This window comes from Cydia splendana, chromosome 22 (assembly GCF_910591565.1).
Source record: "Cydia splendana chromosome 22, ilCydSple1.2, whole genome shotgun sequence".
Lineage (NCBI taxonomy): Eukaryota > Metazoa > Arthropoda > Insecta > Lepidoptera > Tortricidae > Cydia > Cydia splendana.
Window position 1 is genome coordinate 12944450 of NC_085981.1, and position 12790 is coordinate 12957239.

The 12790-nt window shown below is 35.8% G+C and overlaps 1 protein-coding gene across 8 annotated transcripts in view; it reads right to left on the reverse strand.

Annotated features, from left to right (window-relative positions):
* Positions 1-505: 505 nt before the first annotated feature.
* LOC134801409 (calcium-dependent secretion activator) overlaps positions 506-12790 on the reverse strand; it is a 62670-nt gene continuing 50385 nt past the window's right edge. For all 8 annotated transcript variants that reach the window (XM_063773943.1, XM_063773944.1, XM_063773942.1 and 5 more), the window contains 6 exons: positions 10818-10948; positions 10168-10276; positions 7346-7480; positions 6770-6903; positions 6312-6417; positions 506-5020 (listed from right to left, as the gene is read on the reverse strand). In XM_063773943.1, the coding sequence (XP_063630013.1) occupies positions 4949-5020; positions 6312-6417; positions 6770-6903; positions 7346-7480; positions 10168-10276; positions 10818-10948 (687 nt within the window). In that variant the 3' untranslated portion in view covers positions 506-4948. The remainder of the gene's footprint in view (positions 5021-6311; positions 6418-6769; positions 6904-7345; positions 7481-10167; positions 10277-10817; positions 10949-12790) is intronic.

Sequence of the window (12790 nt, forward strand, 5' to 3'; positions counted from 1 at the left end):
AAATAAACAAAACTACGAGTAGGCCGAGTGTTATTGTAAGCAGTTCAGTCGGTTCAACCCACCCTTGTTATAGCTTTGTGGTAATAAAAATACAAAACACTCCATTTACTTGCTTCACGGAAAGTTTATGGGCTCATAATTTTTGAGAAATAAAACTTTTTTTACTGTTTCTTGTTCTTGCAACACTCTATTTTTAAATCGAATAATCGAAGTAAAAAAAAACGATGGAAGTAGGTATATATATGGCACGATCTATGGAAAGCGGTCACCGCAGTCAATGAACACCTGAGACCCTAGAGGGGTCACATGCGCGTTGCCATCCCTTTGGAAACCCTGTAAATGTCCAAGTAGGTACACTACTAATTGAAGAACTTCATTCCTTTTTTATATAAATTTAAAGTCTTAATCATATAAACATATGCTTTAAAACCAAAGAAAGCTTTAAAACTAGGCTTATTTTTTTAAGAAAAAGGTTAAGATACAGCTTAATAAATAAGAGACAAAGTAAACAGTAAACATTTTTATTGTAAATATTTTTTATTGTATCCTCTTACAATCGCAATACACTCGGTGGCATTCGAAGCGTTTCAGAGACTCAGTATGGCGCAGACAAAATTACTCACTTTGAATGGTTAATCCGTGATTAATACTACTTCAATCTGGTAACATTTTTAATTAGATTGAAGATGAAGTTATATACGAATGTTAAGTTAGGTTTGGGTATTTATTTACCTACAATGCATAAAGCATTTTAACAGCTTTAGCAATATTTATACCTAGTATTTAGGCCACTATCCTACTAGGTAGATTTCTAGATATTTCTAACGAGTTTTAGTTTGGAACTTATAATAATGAATGAATGATTTCGATTTTACTATATTAAAACGAATGACCAAGCGATAATCAGATATTACAATTTACACAAATTATCTTAGAAGGCGTCGATTCTGTTTCATGCATTTTTTAGGCTTTAGTTATTAAAAACCAACTACTTTTTATATACACCTGAGCAATGAAACTGTTGTTCAATATGGTTCGTATTCAACCGTATGATTGCTCAGTAGGCAATTACCATTGTCAACTAAAAGCATCACAACACAATAATTTAAAATATTTAAGTCATCTAATGATGCTTTTTTTATACCACACAATCGGTAGCAAACAAGCATATGGCCCGCCTGATGGTAAGCAGTCACCGTAGCCTATGGACGTAGCTACTGTTACCAAATTCAGTAGTATTATTAATAATTATTCAAGATTTATAGGCACAAGTGTTTACCGTTTTAGATTATAAGCCATACAGAATCTCGACCATATCGTGGCGAAATAATACATTATAAGCAAGTCTACGAACATTGTCAGTCGGCTCGTTTCATAATTTTATATGGACTTAGACACTACAGATCTGTACTTTTTGATTGAGCTCGATTCCAATCTATAGGAAAAATAGTGAAGCAAATTTAATGTGAGAACGCATAAATGAAATTCGGGCATTGGGAAACCGACAATTTATATTTTACCACATTTTTAACTGTTTTTTTTTGTCTTTTATTTAAGGAACTGACTATTAATTGTTACTTAATTATATTACAATTATATATTTTTATGTTATGATTTTCTCTGGATCTTCGTGTATTAAAACGATTTACAATTTTTATTTTGAATAAATATTCCCAAAACCATGTCATGCGTTCTGCACATGAGAAATATAGTCATCATTCGTAGTGAAAAACGAAGGCAAAATAAAATATAAACGTGAATAGATACTTTACATGTTCCTCTTATTTCATATTTTTGATTAATGAGCACTACATTACCTAATGTCGATTATTTACTGTGCTATTACAGTACTACATAGTGTCGCAAACTCCAAATGATTTAGCACTTTGTCGCTTTAGCCTGATCGATACATTTTTGTAAAAACCCACAGGCGTTAAAATAAAGGTATTATTGCGACAGAGTGCTAAATATATTTTCCGGACTCTGCATTTTTCATTTCTAGTGTACCTAAATGGTCATTATAATGACTATGATTTCGAGGTTAAACTAATGCTTTGGTCTAATCCGTTCATATTGAATTTCGTTTTAATTTTACTGTGATCTTGGCATCTAGTAAAAATGAAAAAGAGATAGTAAAAAATGTTTTCATACAATTATTAAGCATATCTTTCGATGTCTACGCGTGTTATAATTTTAGTGAAATTTTATTTGATAGATAAATAAATACCAATAGGTACTCTACTAAACTGTAACTATAGAGCAGGGGTATACAAACTTTTTTACCTGAGGGCCATATTGTGCCTCAGAAACTTTCGCGTTCGGCTCAACCCCTGTGGCCTGACTCCCGCGGGCCGGACGCTTTGGGTGTTGGCGGGCCGGATAGGAATGCGTCGCCGGCCGGATTTGGCCCGCGGGCCGGGGTTTGGAGAGCCCTGCTGTAGAGTAATCCAAGAAGCGCGAAAACCATGACCTTGATGCTATCGTTACCGTACAAATTTACAGGCATATTGCGTAAATTTAGAATTTCTGTCATCGCGTACTGATTTCAATCATTTCTTAGACCGTACGGACATTTTTAGCGGCAAGTATAAGTTTGTGATCGCTCGTCTTAGGCTATTGCGTGTTAAGATGCCAAGATATAAATGTAATGATTTAGTCATGAACGCTGAAAAGTGATATAATGAAAATAATTTTCCTTCAAAAGCCTTTCTCAAGCGGTCCTCAACGTTACGAGTAATGAGCAATGGGCGGCTGCCAGATGCTATCTATTGGTGACTATATGATGGATAGTAATTCGTTTTTTTTTACAAAGAAGCTTGACATGCTGAAATGCAGTACACTGGTACTTTATTACCTACAACCTCTAGTGTTCGCAATATCATTTAGCGGTGAGTACAGTGTAATAACTATATTGCCACCGTATTATATGTTTTACTCGAATTTATTCACTCTGTGTAGCATTACGTACAACCTTGTACCTTACTACGTATATGCAATAAAAGTGTCAATTTCTACTTCAAGCATGTTTTAATGCCAACTGATGTTATTAACATGAAAATAACATCCGTCAGTCGCCCTTTAGTAATAAGGCTCAGCATAGCGACTACTCGCTGTCATTTACGTTAAGTTTATCTAAGAAATTTAAATTTTTCACCTAGTTTAAAAATTTGTAAGGTGTTTAGCGTAGAAGAATATTATTTGTCAACAAATAACTATAATGTTATACATATTCATTTATAAATAGTTATATCGATGACTAAGTCAAGGTAAAGTGTAGTCACTAGATATTTTAATACATTAGAGCATTAAACTATAGAGAAATAGTACTATAGCAAACAGTGACTAACTTTCAATTTAATCATGCATTTTTATAAAAACATCTTTTACCCCGAAATGGGGTAAAATTTGAATAACTGGCAACATTATGTAGGTTTAGCAAAAATACGATTCTCGCGCCTTTATATTTTTATAAGAATGCATTCCAAAAGTTTTGAGGTAAACATTAGATTAGAACTAGATTAAACAAATGATGTAAAAAGTGAATTACGAAGTCTATTAGAAAAATATGTTTTCTTGAAGTAGGTATAGAAAGAGTTGCATTGGAAACTACACTGCCTGAGATAGTGCATTTGGATGTTACTTGGGAGTTGGGAGCATAGCGACACAGATAACACAATACAAAAGTAGATACGCCACTTTCCCAAAAAAAAGTTGTTGAAGTGGTTGTTATTATTAATTAATCCATCTGCCATACGACCATATGGTGATAACTAGGTATTTGGAAACTTTTTTTAAGTGGCGTATCTACTATCTGTAATTAGTAGGGCTAGGGATATAAAATCAATTTAGGTAACTCCGTGCACTCGTATTCCTCATTTTCAAACTCATTACAATTTACGTTATATTTTTGTAAATAACGCCACCGTAATAATTGTAATTTACAAATTACAACACGTAAAATATACTCTTGCCAAAGCGATATGTTTTCTTATTGTAGCATGTGTTTCTATTTATGCATTCGTATTTCATTATTGTTATCATTCGTGTTATCAAATACTACTCTTAATATACACACCTAGTACAATGGTATCGAATAAATGGTGACCCTAACTGTACATAATAAAGCTTTTTTTATAAAATAATTACTATACCTACTAAATCACACTAAGCTATGCGACTGGCCACTTAAGTATTACCTAGCGCGTAAGATGCCATTTATTTATTTTAGAAATGGCGGAAACTCTAATTCAAAAGTTGAAAGCAAAATGAAATTATTTCATCATCACAGAATAGTTTTAAGCTTTTTACTACTGCCGGGAGGAAAATGCTTGATCTGAAATATTTTTCCTTTTGGCGTTTTAGTAAATTCTGAATGGGCAAATTGTTTTCAGAATTTTTAAATAATTCTTAATAAACGATGGTAACGCGCAGATAGCAAAATCAGATCAAGCATTTCTCAAAAAGGTTACTCCGATAAGTTCGATAGATTCAAATTGACAACACTAAATGGTTGAGACAAATGATTATTCATTCAATCTCTTGGTATTTAAGTTGACTTAAGGTAGATTTGCTTTTAACTACCCTCATGTGAACGCAAAATTCAATAACTTTAGTGTTGCCAATTGAAAAATCGAACTGATCAGCAGTAAAGGCACCAGACGCAAAAATCTGTCGTTCCAATCTGTTAGCTTAATGGTTCGCAATCTGAGATATCCAGGTTGATCGCAACCAGCAATCTGTCGGTGGTCTAGGTCTACCGCGAAAATTGAAAATCATTACCTACTTTCTCTATCGTTCGAATAACTATATTTTAAGAGCGATAGAGAGGCAGACAAAGAAATTTCGATATTTGCAATAGGGTCTCGGCAGGGCCCTTCGCAGTACTACAAGGCATGGATTCTCATCTCTCTACACCGATGTAGGCAAATAATAAAACGCATGTGGGGCGCTAGAACCAGGACGAAGCGCCGCCTATCTTCGATGACAGCTCGCCGATGCCTCGCCCGAAGATGTTGCCCACCTGAAAAAATTAAAGCTTTAAAAAAAATGACAATAAGTATATGTACCTAAACTTTAAATCAATGAACGACTAAACGAAATGAATCACACATGCTTATTTTCCTGGATAAGATTACTATTGAATTAAACACAATCTGATGGTTTCATTTGCAATATCTGTCAACACCATTTAATCTGGAATTTAAAAGTCCCCACAAAAGTGTTCATCAGCTGAAGTGTTTTTTAAATTAAATTTTCTTTAAAAACTTTTGAGCCAAATAAATGTAGGTACCTATATATATTACCTAATTTAGAGTTAGGTTCTCTATCTACCTCTCATAATCAGAAAGACTATCACTAAATAAAAGTAGGTAGTTATAAACTAAGCCATGTTTGAAATGATCGTCAATGCATGGTCTAATAAAACATGGTCTTCTATTCCCAGAGTGACACGGGCCTACGTCACAATAACATTGCCACTTTATTTCAACATAACATGTTACATGGGTACATTATACCTATGGTTAATAAGTTAAAATATTTCTTTATAATTTTATAATTTTCATTTATAATGTATTTTATCTTAAATTTTACAATAACACGTTTTTTTTAATTGTTCGTTAGCAATATCTTCCGATTCACGAAAGAAATTTCAGACGTTCGGGTAATTCTGTTTACATTACTGGCAACACAGGATAGCGCTGTCACATTTGACAATTCGGATCTAGATAACTTCATGCCCTGACCGTCATCCTTGTCGAACGCGTGTTAATTGTTATTTCCTTCTCGCTCAGTGTCAGCAGTCGCAGTGTTTTCCAAACTTTTCACGTCGTAAGCTTGGTAATTAATGTGTAACTGTGAATTAGTTTTTCAAACGTTTGTCTTGTATAGATAAATAAAGTTTAATTTAATACATTAGATTTGTTTTATTTTACTATGTTTCTACATGGAGAACTTAAAATTAATGCCGTTGTAATAATTTTCACCGTTGGTTAAAATTCTCCCACATTTTAAAGTTAGAGAACCTGTAAACAGCATGATGACGTAGGCCCGTGTCAGTTAGGTCATACGCGAATCTCGGAATAGAGTACCAGGCGGAGTATACTATTATACCATGCGTCAATGTACACCCTGTCTGAAATGACGTGTCTAAGTTTAACCCGTTGTATATTACCTACAGTCACCACACGGGATTGTTATACCATTTAGGGTTCTTGCTAAATTGGAAATACTATAGCGTAAGTATTGAACCACCAATTTAGCTAGGACGGCGCAACAATCGCGGAGCGTGAGTCTTATATTAGGTATCTCACCTTCCCAACGACAGCAGTCACGTTGCCAAGCTTGGCCTCCTCGGTGAGCGCCTCCAGCTTCGATTTGCCGCTCCTCGAACCTTCTTCTGAACCCTCGTCTCCGCCCCTGAAGCAAAAAACTTGATATAAATAAATAAATATAGTAGGTCAAGCCATTTCCGTCAGTAGAAAAAAACACCAAATTTAAAAAATGTAGGCGCGAAGGGTTACCATAGAAAATATGAATTTCAGGCCTTTTTCTACTGACAAAGTTGTTTGCGTTTAAAAGTAAATAAAAACCCCTACTCTATGTGCCAAAAAATACATTTTATGCCAAAAATTCCTTACATTATTGAAAAGAGCTGATACTCTTCAAACTGCTGGATCGATTTCTAGAGTTAGACCAACTACCTTCTCAAAATACCTCCTTAGATGCTCTAACTATCTGCAAAGATGCTGGGGCCAAGATGATGACTTACCCAGCGTCCTGTTGCGCCAGGAGCAAGCTGCATGTAGCTTCCTCGGTATGCATACGAGACGCCACGTTCTGGTAAATCTTCGAGTTCAGCTTGTCATCTATCACGCCTTGCAGCTCGAAGTCACTGTACATTTTCTGAAATCAAGCATCATTACTTAAAACTCAGCGATTTCAAGGAACGACGTATGTTCATTAGTCCTGAAGCCCTGTTTTCCTAGGATAGCGTTGCCGTCATATAGCGGCCGTCTCCGTACAAAATATATGGCCATCCATACTACTCCATAGTAGTATTTTGAAGGGAGACGACCGCTACATGACGGCACACCGCTACCTTAGGAAACCAGAGCTTTTGTCCGTACCAATTACTGGGTGATAACAAATAGGACCTTATTAGAATAATTAGGGACAGTGGTACGAGGCTTATGGCTGATTTGCCATTTCACGCTTGATAGAGTGTCCTGGTTACCAACATACATACGGACATAGTTACCAAAAAGTTCGTAAAATTCTGGAAATTAAAAATTTCGATCCTCATACGTGAAGATTCCGAAATTTTACCATGTGGAAATTTACTCACCTTCAGAATGATAGAAAGGCACGCGACCTGTTGAGGGTGTAACGCGGGCCGCTCAGTTAACCACGTGTTGACTAATCCAACTTGGATACCATACCACTGCTCGAACAGTTGTAATATCCATAACTCATCTGTCACCTGCAGACGAAAACCAAAGTATTATAGAGCATTCAAAAATGATTGTCGATGTCGTGGCTACATTTTAGAATTGGTCTTTTAATCTTGTGGCTATTATTAGCATTTCATGTAACGATGGTTGAGGTTGGCCACATTATGAACTTAACCTAATTACACAAGTTGTTCGCATGCAGAAATCGTGAAGCGTCTGGTTGACGTAACTGGTGACAGAAGAGCTGGCGGCTACCTCGCACAACGTATCAGCATTGCGATCAAGGCCTATTGACTTCCTTGGAATGACGTGACCCTTCATAATTATACATGTGTGCTCCGTTCCTAGAGGAAGATTGCCAGTAATTACCATAAAAATATTTTACTACAGCAACATTGCTAGAACTGGCTTTGTCTATACGATTTCTAGGATTTTATCAAATATATTTTGATTAGTATTTTATGAAGTAGTCGAAGTCATATGTAAATTATTATCTATTTCAGTTTGTCTTTGTCTATGTTCATAAAATCTATGAAGGGTAGACGTGCCTCTACCCTCCATGATAAAATTAAAAAAAATCTTTGTCAATAGGCCTCTTTGATAGGCCTTGATTTGGGTCTGGCCGGTAAGAACATAGGCAAGACAAAAGTCTGTAATGTCAATGCTGTCATTAAAGTCATTTAACGCAAAAATATCAGTTTTCATATAAAACGATTTATTCACTTGAAATATATTTATTTACCTATTAATCTTAAAATAAAAACTATTCATATGTACGAGCAACATATCTAAATACGTCTTCGCACAGACTTAGTTAAATTTAAACCGCTGTAGTAAACCAGAAACAGCGATAATTTCAAGGTAAGAAATACATATATTAATCTTTAAATAAAAATGAGCGTACTAATTGCCAAATTCAAATATAATAATTTAATCTAATTATCCCCGTAAGTCCCGCGGACGCTATATCGCGTCCGAAATTTTAATCAAAATTCATCATAGATGTAAAACCTCACATTGATAAAGCTGGTAAATTTAGACCCGGTAGCAATTAGCGACGTTAGTAATTAGGCAGTTAGATTATATTGTTTAATTTGTGACTGTTTTGTTTTAGAGAGGGAATCAGCAGATGGCTTGAGCGTGAGATAACACTATAATCCTGGGCCGTCATATGATTTCTTGGAAAAAGCTCAAAGGGCACGTATCTGCCGCATATTCAGACTAGTACCCCGGTGACCAAGAACGCTGCGCGGAGTTGTGAAGCAGAAAATGTCCGATAACCGGATAGATGTAATAACAACTTGTAACCATTTGCCATATCAATGTATGTATTCATATGTATTGCTCCTAACATATATACATAATCATTACCTTTTAACGTATTTTTTAATTTATTTGTGATATGCTAATTTAAGAGCGCATCAACGTGCACATTAGCGCCGCTGCTAAATAATCGTGATTATTTAAATTTAATTCGTAAAAACTAGTGCCTACGTCAAATCATGGGATTAGTTGTCAAGCGGACCCCAGGCTCCCATGAGCCGTGGCAAAATGCCGGGATAACGCGAGGAAGAAGGAAGAAGGAGGAATGACAGGTATTTAAAAAAGGGGGCCGCTACGGACTGTATTGTGTATTTAAGTATCTTTTGAATACATCAAACTACTTTTTATGTTACTGGATTCGTCAATCTACGCGTCCAAAGTTAAAACGGCCGTTTTTGTTTCGAGCTCATAGATCGGCGAATCCAGCAACATAAAAACTAGTTTGGTGTATTCAAAAGGTACTTAAATACACAATACAGTCAGTAGCGGCCCCCTTTTTGAAATACCTGTCGCTAAATTTAAATAATCACGATTATTTAGCAGTGGCGCTAGTGTGCACGTTGATGGGCTCTTAAAAACCTGATCCCAACAAAAAAGAAAAAATACAAAAAGAAATTCCCTCTCCGGGATTCGAACCCAGGACCATTAGCTTCCTGAACAGGCGGGTATTACTGCCAATACCCGCTAGGCTAAACGGGTTGTCAATTCTAATTACAATGGTATCCTACCAGAGCGCTAGCGCTAGTAGTAACTTTTGAAAGGGACATTTTTTTGTATGGAGTTATCGTTCTTCTCCTAGTGAGTATTATATTCTTTGATTGCGATACAGCGAGGAAATGCCGCCAGTATCCTTGGTACAATGCCTCAAGGGCCTATTTTAGATTTAAACTAAACTGAAAATCGTGATTCAAGACCAAAAAAAGTAAAACAATGTTGCCACTTTTTACTAGCGCGTCTTGTATTTATGTAAAAATAAGTAAATAAAAGTACTTTTCTAAATCGTAGGAGTAAAATTACCAATAAATAAATTATCTTAACATTTTATTTCTAAAAAAGGAATTTACTATTTTACAAACAATGTATTGCAGTGGCAACATTGTCTTACTTTTTTTGGTCTTGTATTATGATTTTCAGTTTAGTTATTAATTTCGTTTAGTAGTACCAACCACTGGATGTATCTTTATCTAAATAAATGATTTTGGAAAGTTTTACCATGAAGTGATAAAATCATCAGAATAGTAGTGGTTGGTTTTCGAAACTTTAACATCAGCGAGTGCAATGGCCTGGCAATAATATTGAAATTATATTTTCTTTGAACTGCTGTCAGTTTCTTCTTTAATCTGCATTAGCCTCTATTTGTTGTAAAATGAGTTCAAGCAATTGGAGTAAGTACCTTCGATCTGATTTGGTCCATAGAATTCCTCATAAAGTTTACGTAGCCTTGCCCGATGTCCTTCCCCGACCCAGACACGTTGGCTATCGTCAGGATAGAGCCAATTAAACTGGAAAAGGAAATAAGTTTATCAATAACATAGGTACCTAATAAACCTAATACTGGCGATCCTAACTTGAAGTCCTTCAAGGGCAAGGGCGGGTAGCTATTTGGTAGTGAGATTTGCGCGATTGCTGTTACTATTGGTTATGTAGTGATAAGAAGTCCATGTGCTCATTAATTTTGCCCTAATACAATGTAGTCAAGTTGGCATGTCTTACTAAAGACGTATTAGTCATCGATTAAATCATTAAAGTTCAGGCGGCGGCACAAAAATTGAGGTAGAAAAGAAAAGCCACACCATGGCACAGGAGAAGCGAATAATGCAAGCATCGCTTACGAATGGTAATCGACGGAAGCCGTAACTCCAAGTTCCTCGTCTACGTTATGTCGGAGGGCCGAAAGCAATCTAAAAGCTGAATTGAGCTGGAGTGACGACAAAGATGTTTCTAAAGATACGCAGACAAGGTGGGGCTTACTTATTCTGAAGGGTTATTTGAACTTCTTGGGTACTTTTAGGCCAGCAAGATCTAGTAGCAATGGTAACTTACCTCCCCTCATCGAACCGTGCTATCTTAGCTAGCGTGGCTTCTAGCACGGCTGACAGTCGCGTGGTCATACCCGTCGCCATCGCTTGGAGGCAGGAGTCGATCTGGGCGTCCATCTTCGCGTGGTATTGGTACTGTGAAATACAATCTTGGTTAGAGGACATATAACTGTGAAAATTAACAACATTCAGGAAGACTAGTGTCCAAAGGATCATAGAAAACGACTACTTACTGGTCACCAGCTCAATTTAGCTTACGTCCTTGAAAACTATTGGCTGTTGTCGAATACCTGAGTACTTAATGCAATTTAAAAAGCCCCTACATATGTGTGGTGATCCGAGGGTTGATAAACGCCTTATAGAACCAAGTTTATGATAGCTAGTCCATAGGTACAGAATAGGAGAGGCAAGATGTGAGGACACCTAATAGGAAGAGGTATGCAATAATCAACCAAAACTACCAAGCAATGGATAGCCGTACTTATATGGCAAGTTGGCAAGAGGGTATGATTGACATACCCTTCTTCCCTAGATAAATCATAGAAAGCATAGAAGAAAGGCCAGAAAAAATTAATATATTATAACAGAGAAATAATAAAACCATTCTTTAAAATATTTAAATATATAACCAGCACAAAAAAGACAATCAATAATAAATACGTGTATATAATTTAATATATATAAAATATTTGTACGAAAAAATATCCGTTCAATTAATTAAAAACATTTAAACGACCGAAGAATATTAAAGTGCAAAAAATATCACGCTACATTATCAGTGAGACAATAAACCAGATCCCGTTGTTCGGGTCACGTAGTTTCTTCTAAAAGGGGATAATAGACCACCAAATTTACGGATCCCTTTGTTTGACATAATTGTTGAAAGTAATAATGTAATGACTGTCAGATTATCATTAGTCATAATTCTATATATTGGTTTATCCTATATATAGGTTAGGTTAGGTTTAATTGTTTTATGGCAGTGCTGAAAAGTTACGCGTTTCTGAGAAAAACCAAATTATGACTAACGACATGCGGACAAACAATACATTATTGTTGACGACCGGTCTGGCCTAGTGGGTAGTGACCCTGCCTGTGAAGCCGATGGTCCTGGGTTCGGATCCCAGTAAGGGCATTTATTTGTGTGATGACACAGATAGGCCATAGTCGGTTTTCCATAGTAAGTTGGCCCTTAAGTCAATTTGATTCGGGTTTTTTTTGTGAGTACCTCTTATGGTGAAGGATATTTTTGCTGAGTATCAACATCCTACTAGTGACAGTTTTTGACTTATGATTTTATTAATTTTTTTCTTTAATGTATTGTTTTTCTCGATATATTCAAGCGATTTGCTTCAATTTTTTAAATAGTGTGCTTTATTTAGGTATGCATCGATACTCAAAAAACGAATACCAGTTGTCATATAAAAAAAAGGAAAAAAAGTAAAACAAAAATAATACATTTTTTTTATGTCGTGGTGAAATAGTGAAACCTCTAATTTTTTTTCTAGTTGTAGGCCTGACATTGGCCTACTACTTGCCTAAATATCAAAATTTTCCAAACGGTACTTCCTGTCAAAAATTAGCAATGTGTGTGGTCAAGTTCTGTTCTCAATCGGTGTTTTTCAATTTAGTATACAAACTCTTCGATTCTGTTTGCGATTTCTTATCAGGGCCCAGTTTTATAAAGTTACAAGTTACAGGTTACAAGAGTACAGGCTACAGGCACCTGTAATGCACTGTGAACGGCTACAGGTGTTTTATAAATACACATAGATAATTACAGTTGTAAAGAACCACGGTCAATCTCGATTACATGTGAAATCTACAGGTGTGAAGGACATCACTATTTAAAAAAAAAGTCTGTCATAGATACTCTGTGCTCTACTAAATGCTGTGTAAGCTGTGTTATTGTTTGCTGTAAAATATTAATTATTGGAAAAATGCCCAGAGGAAAAATCGAGTGGTTGAGAGCGGTGT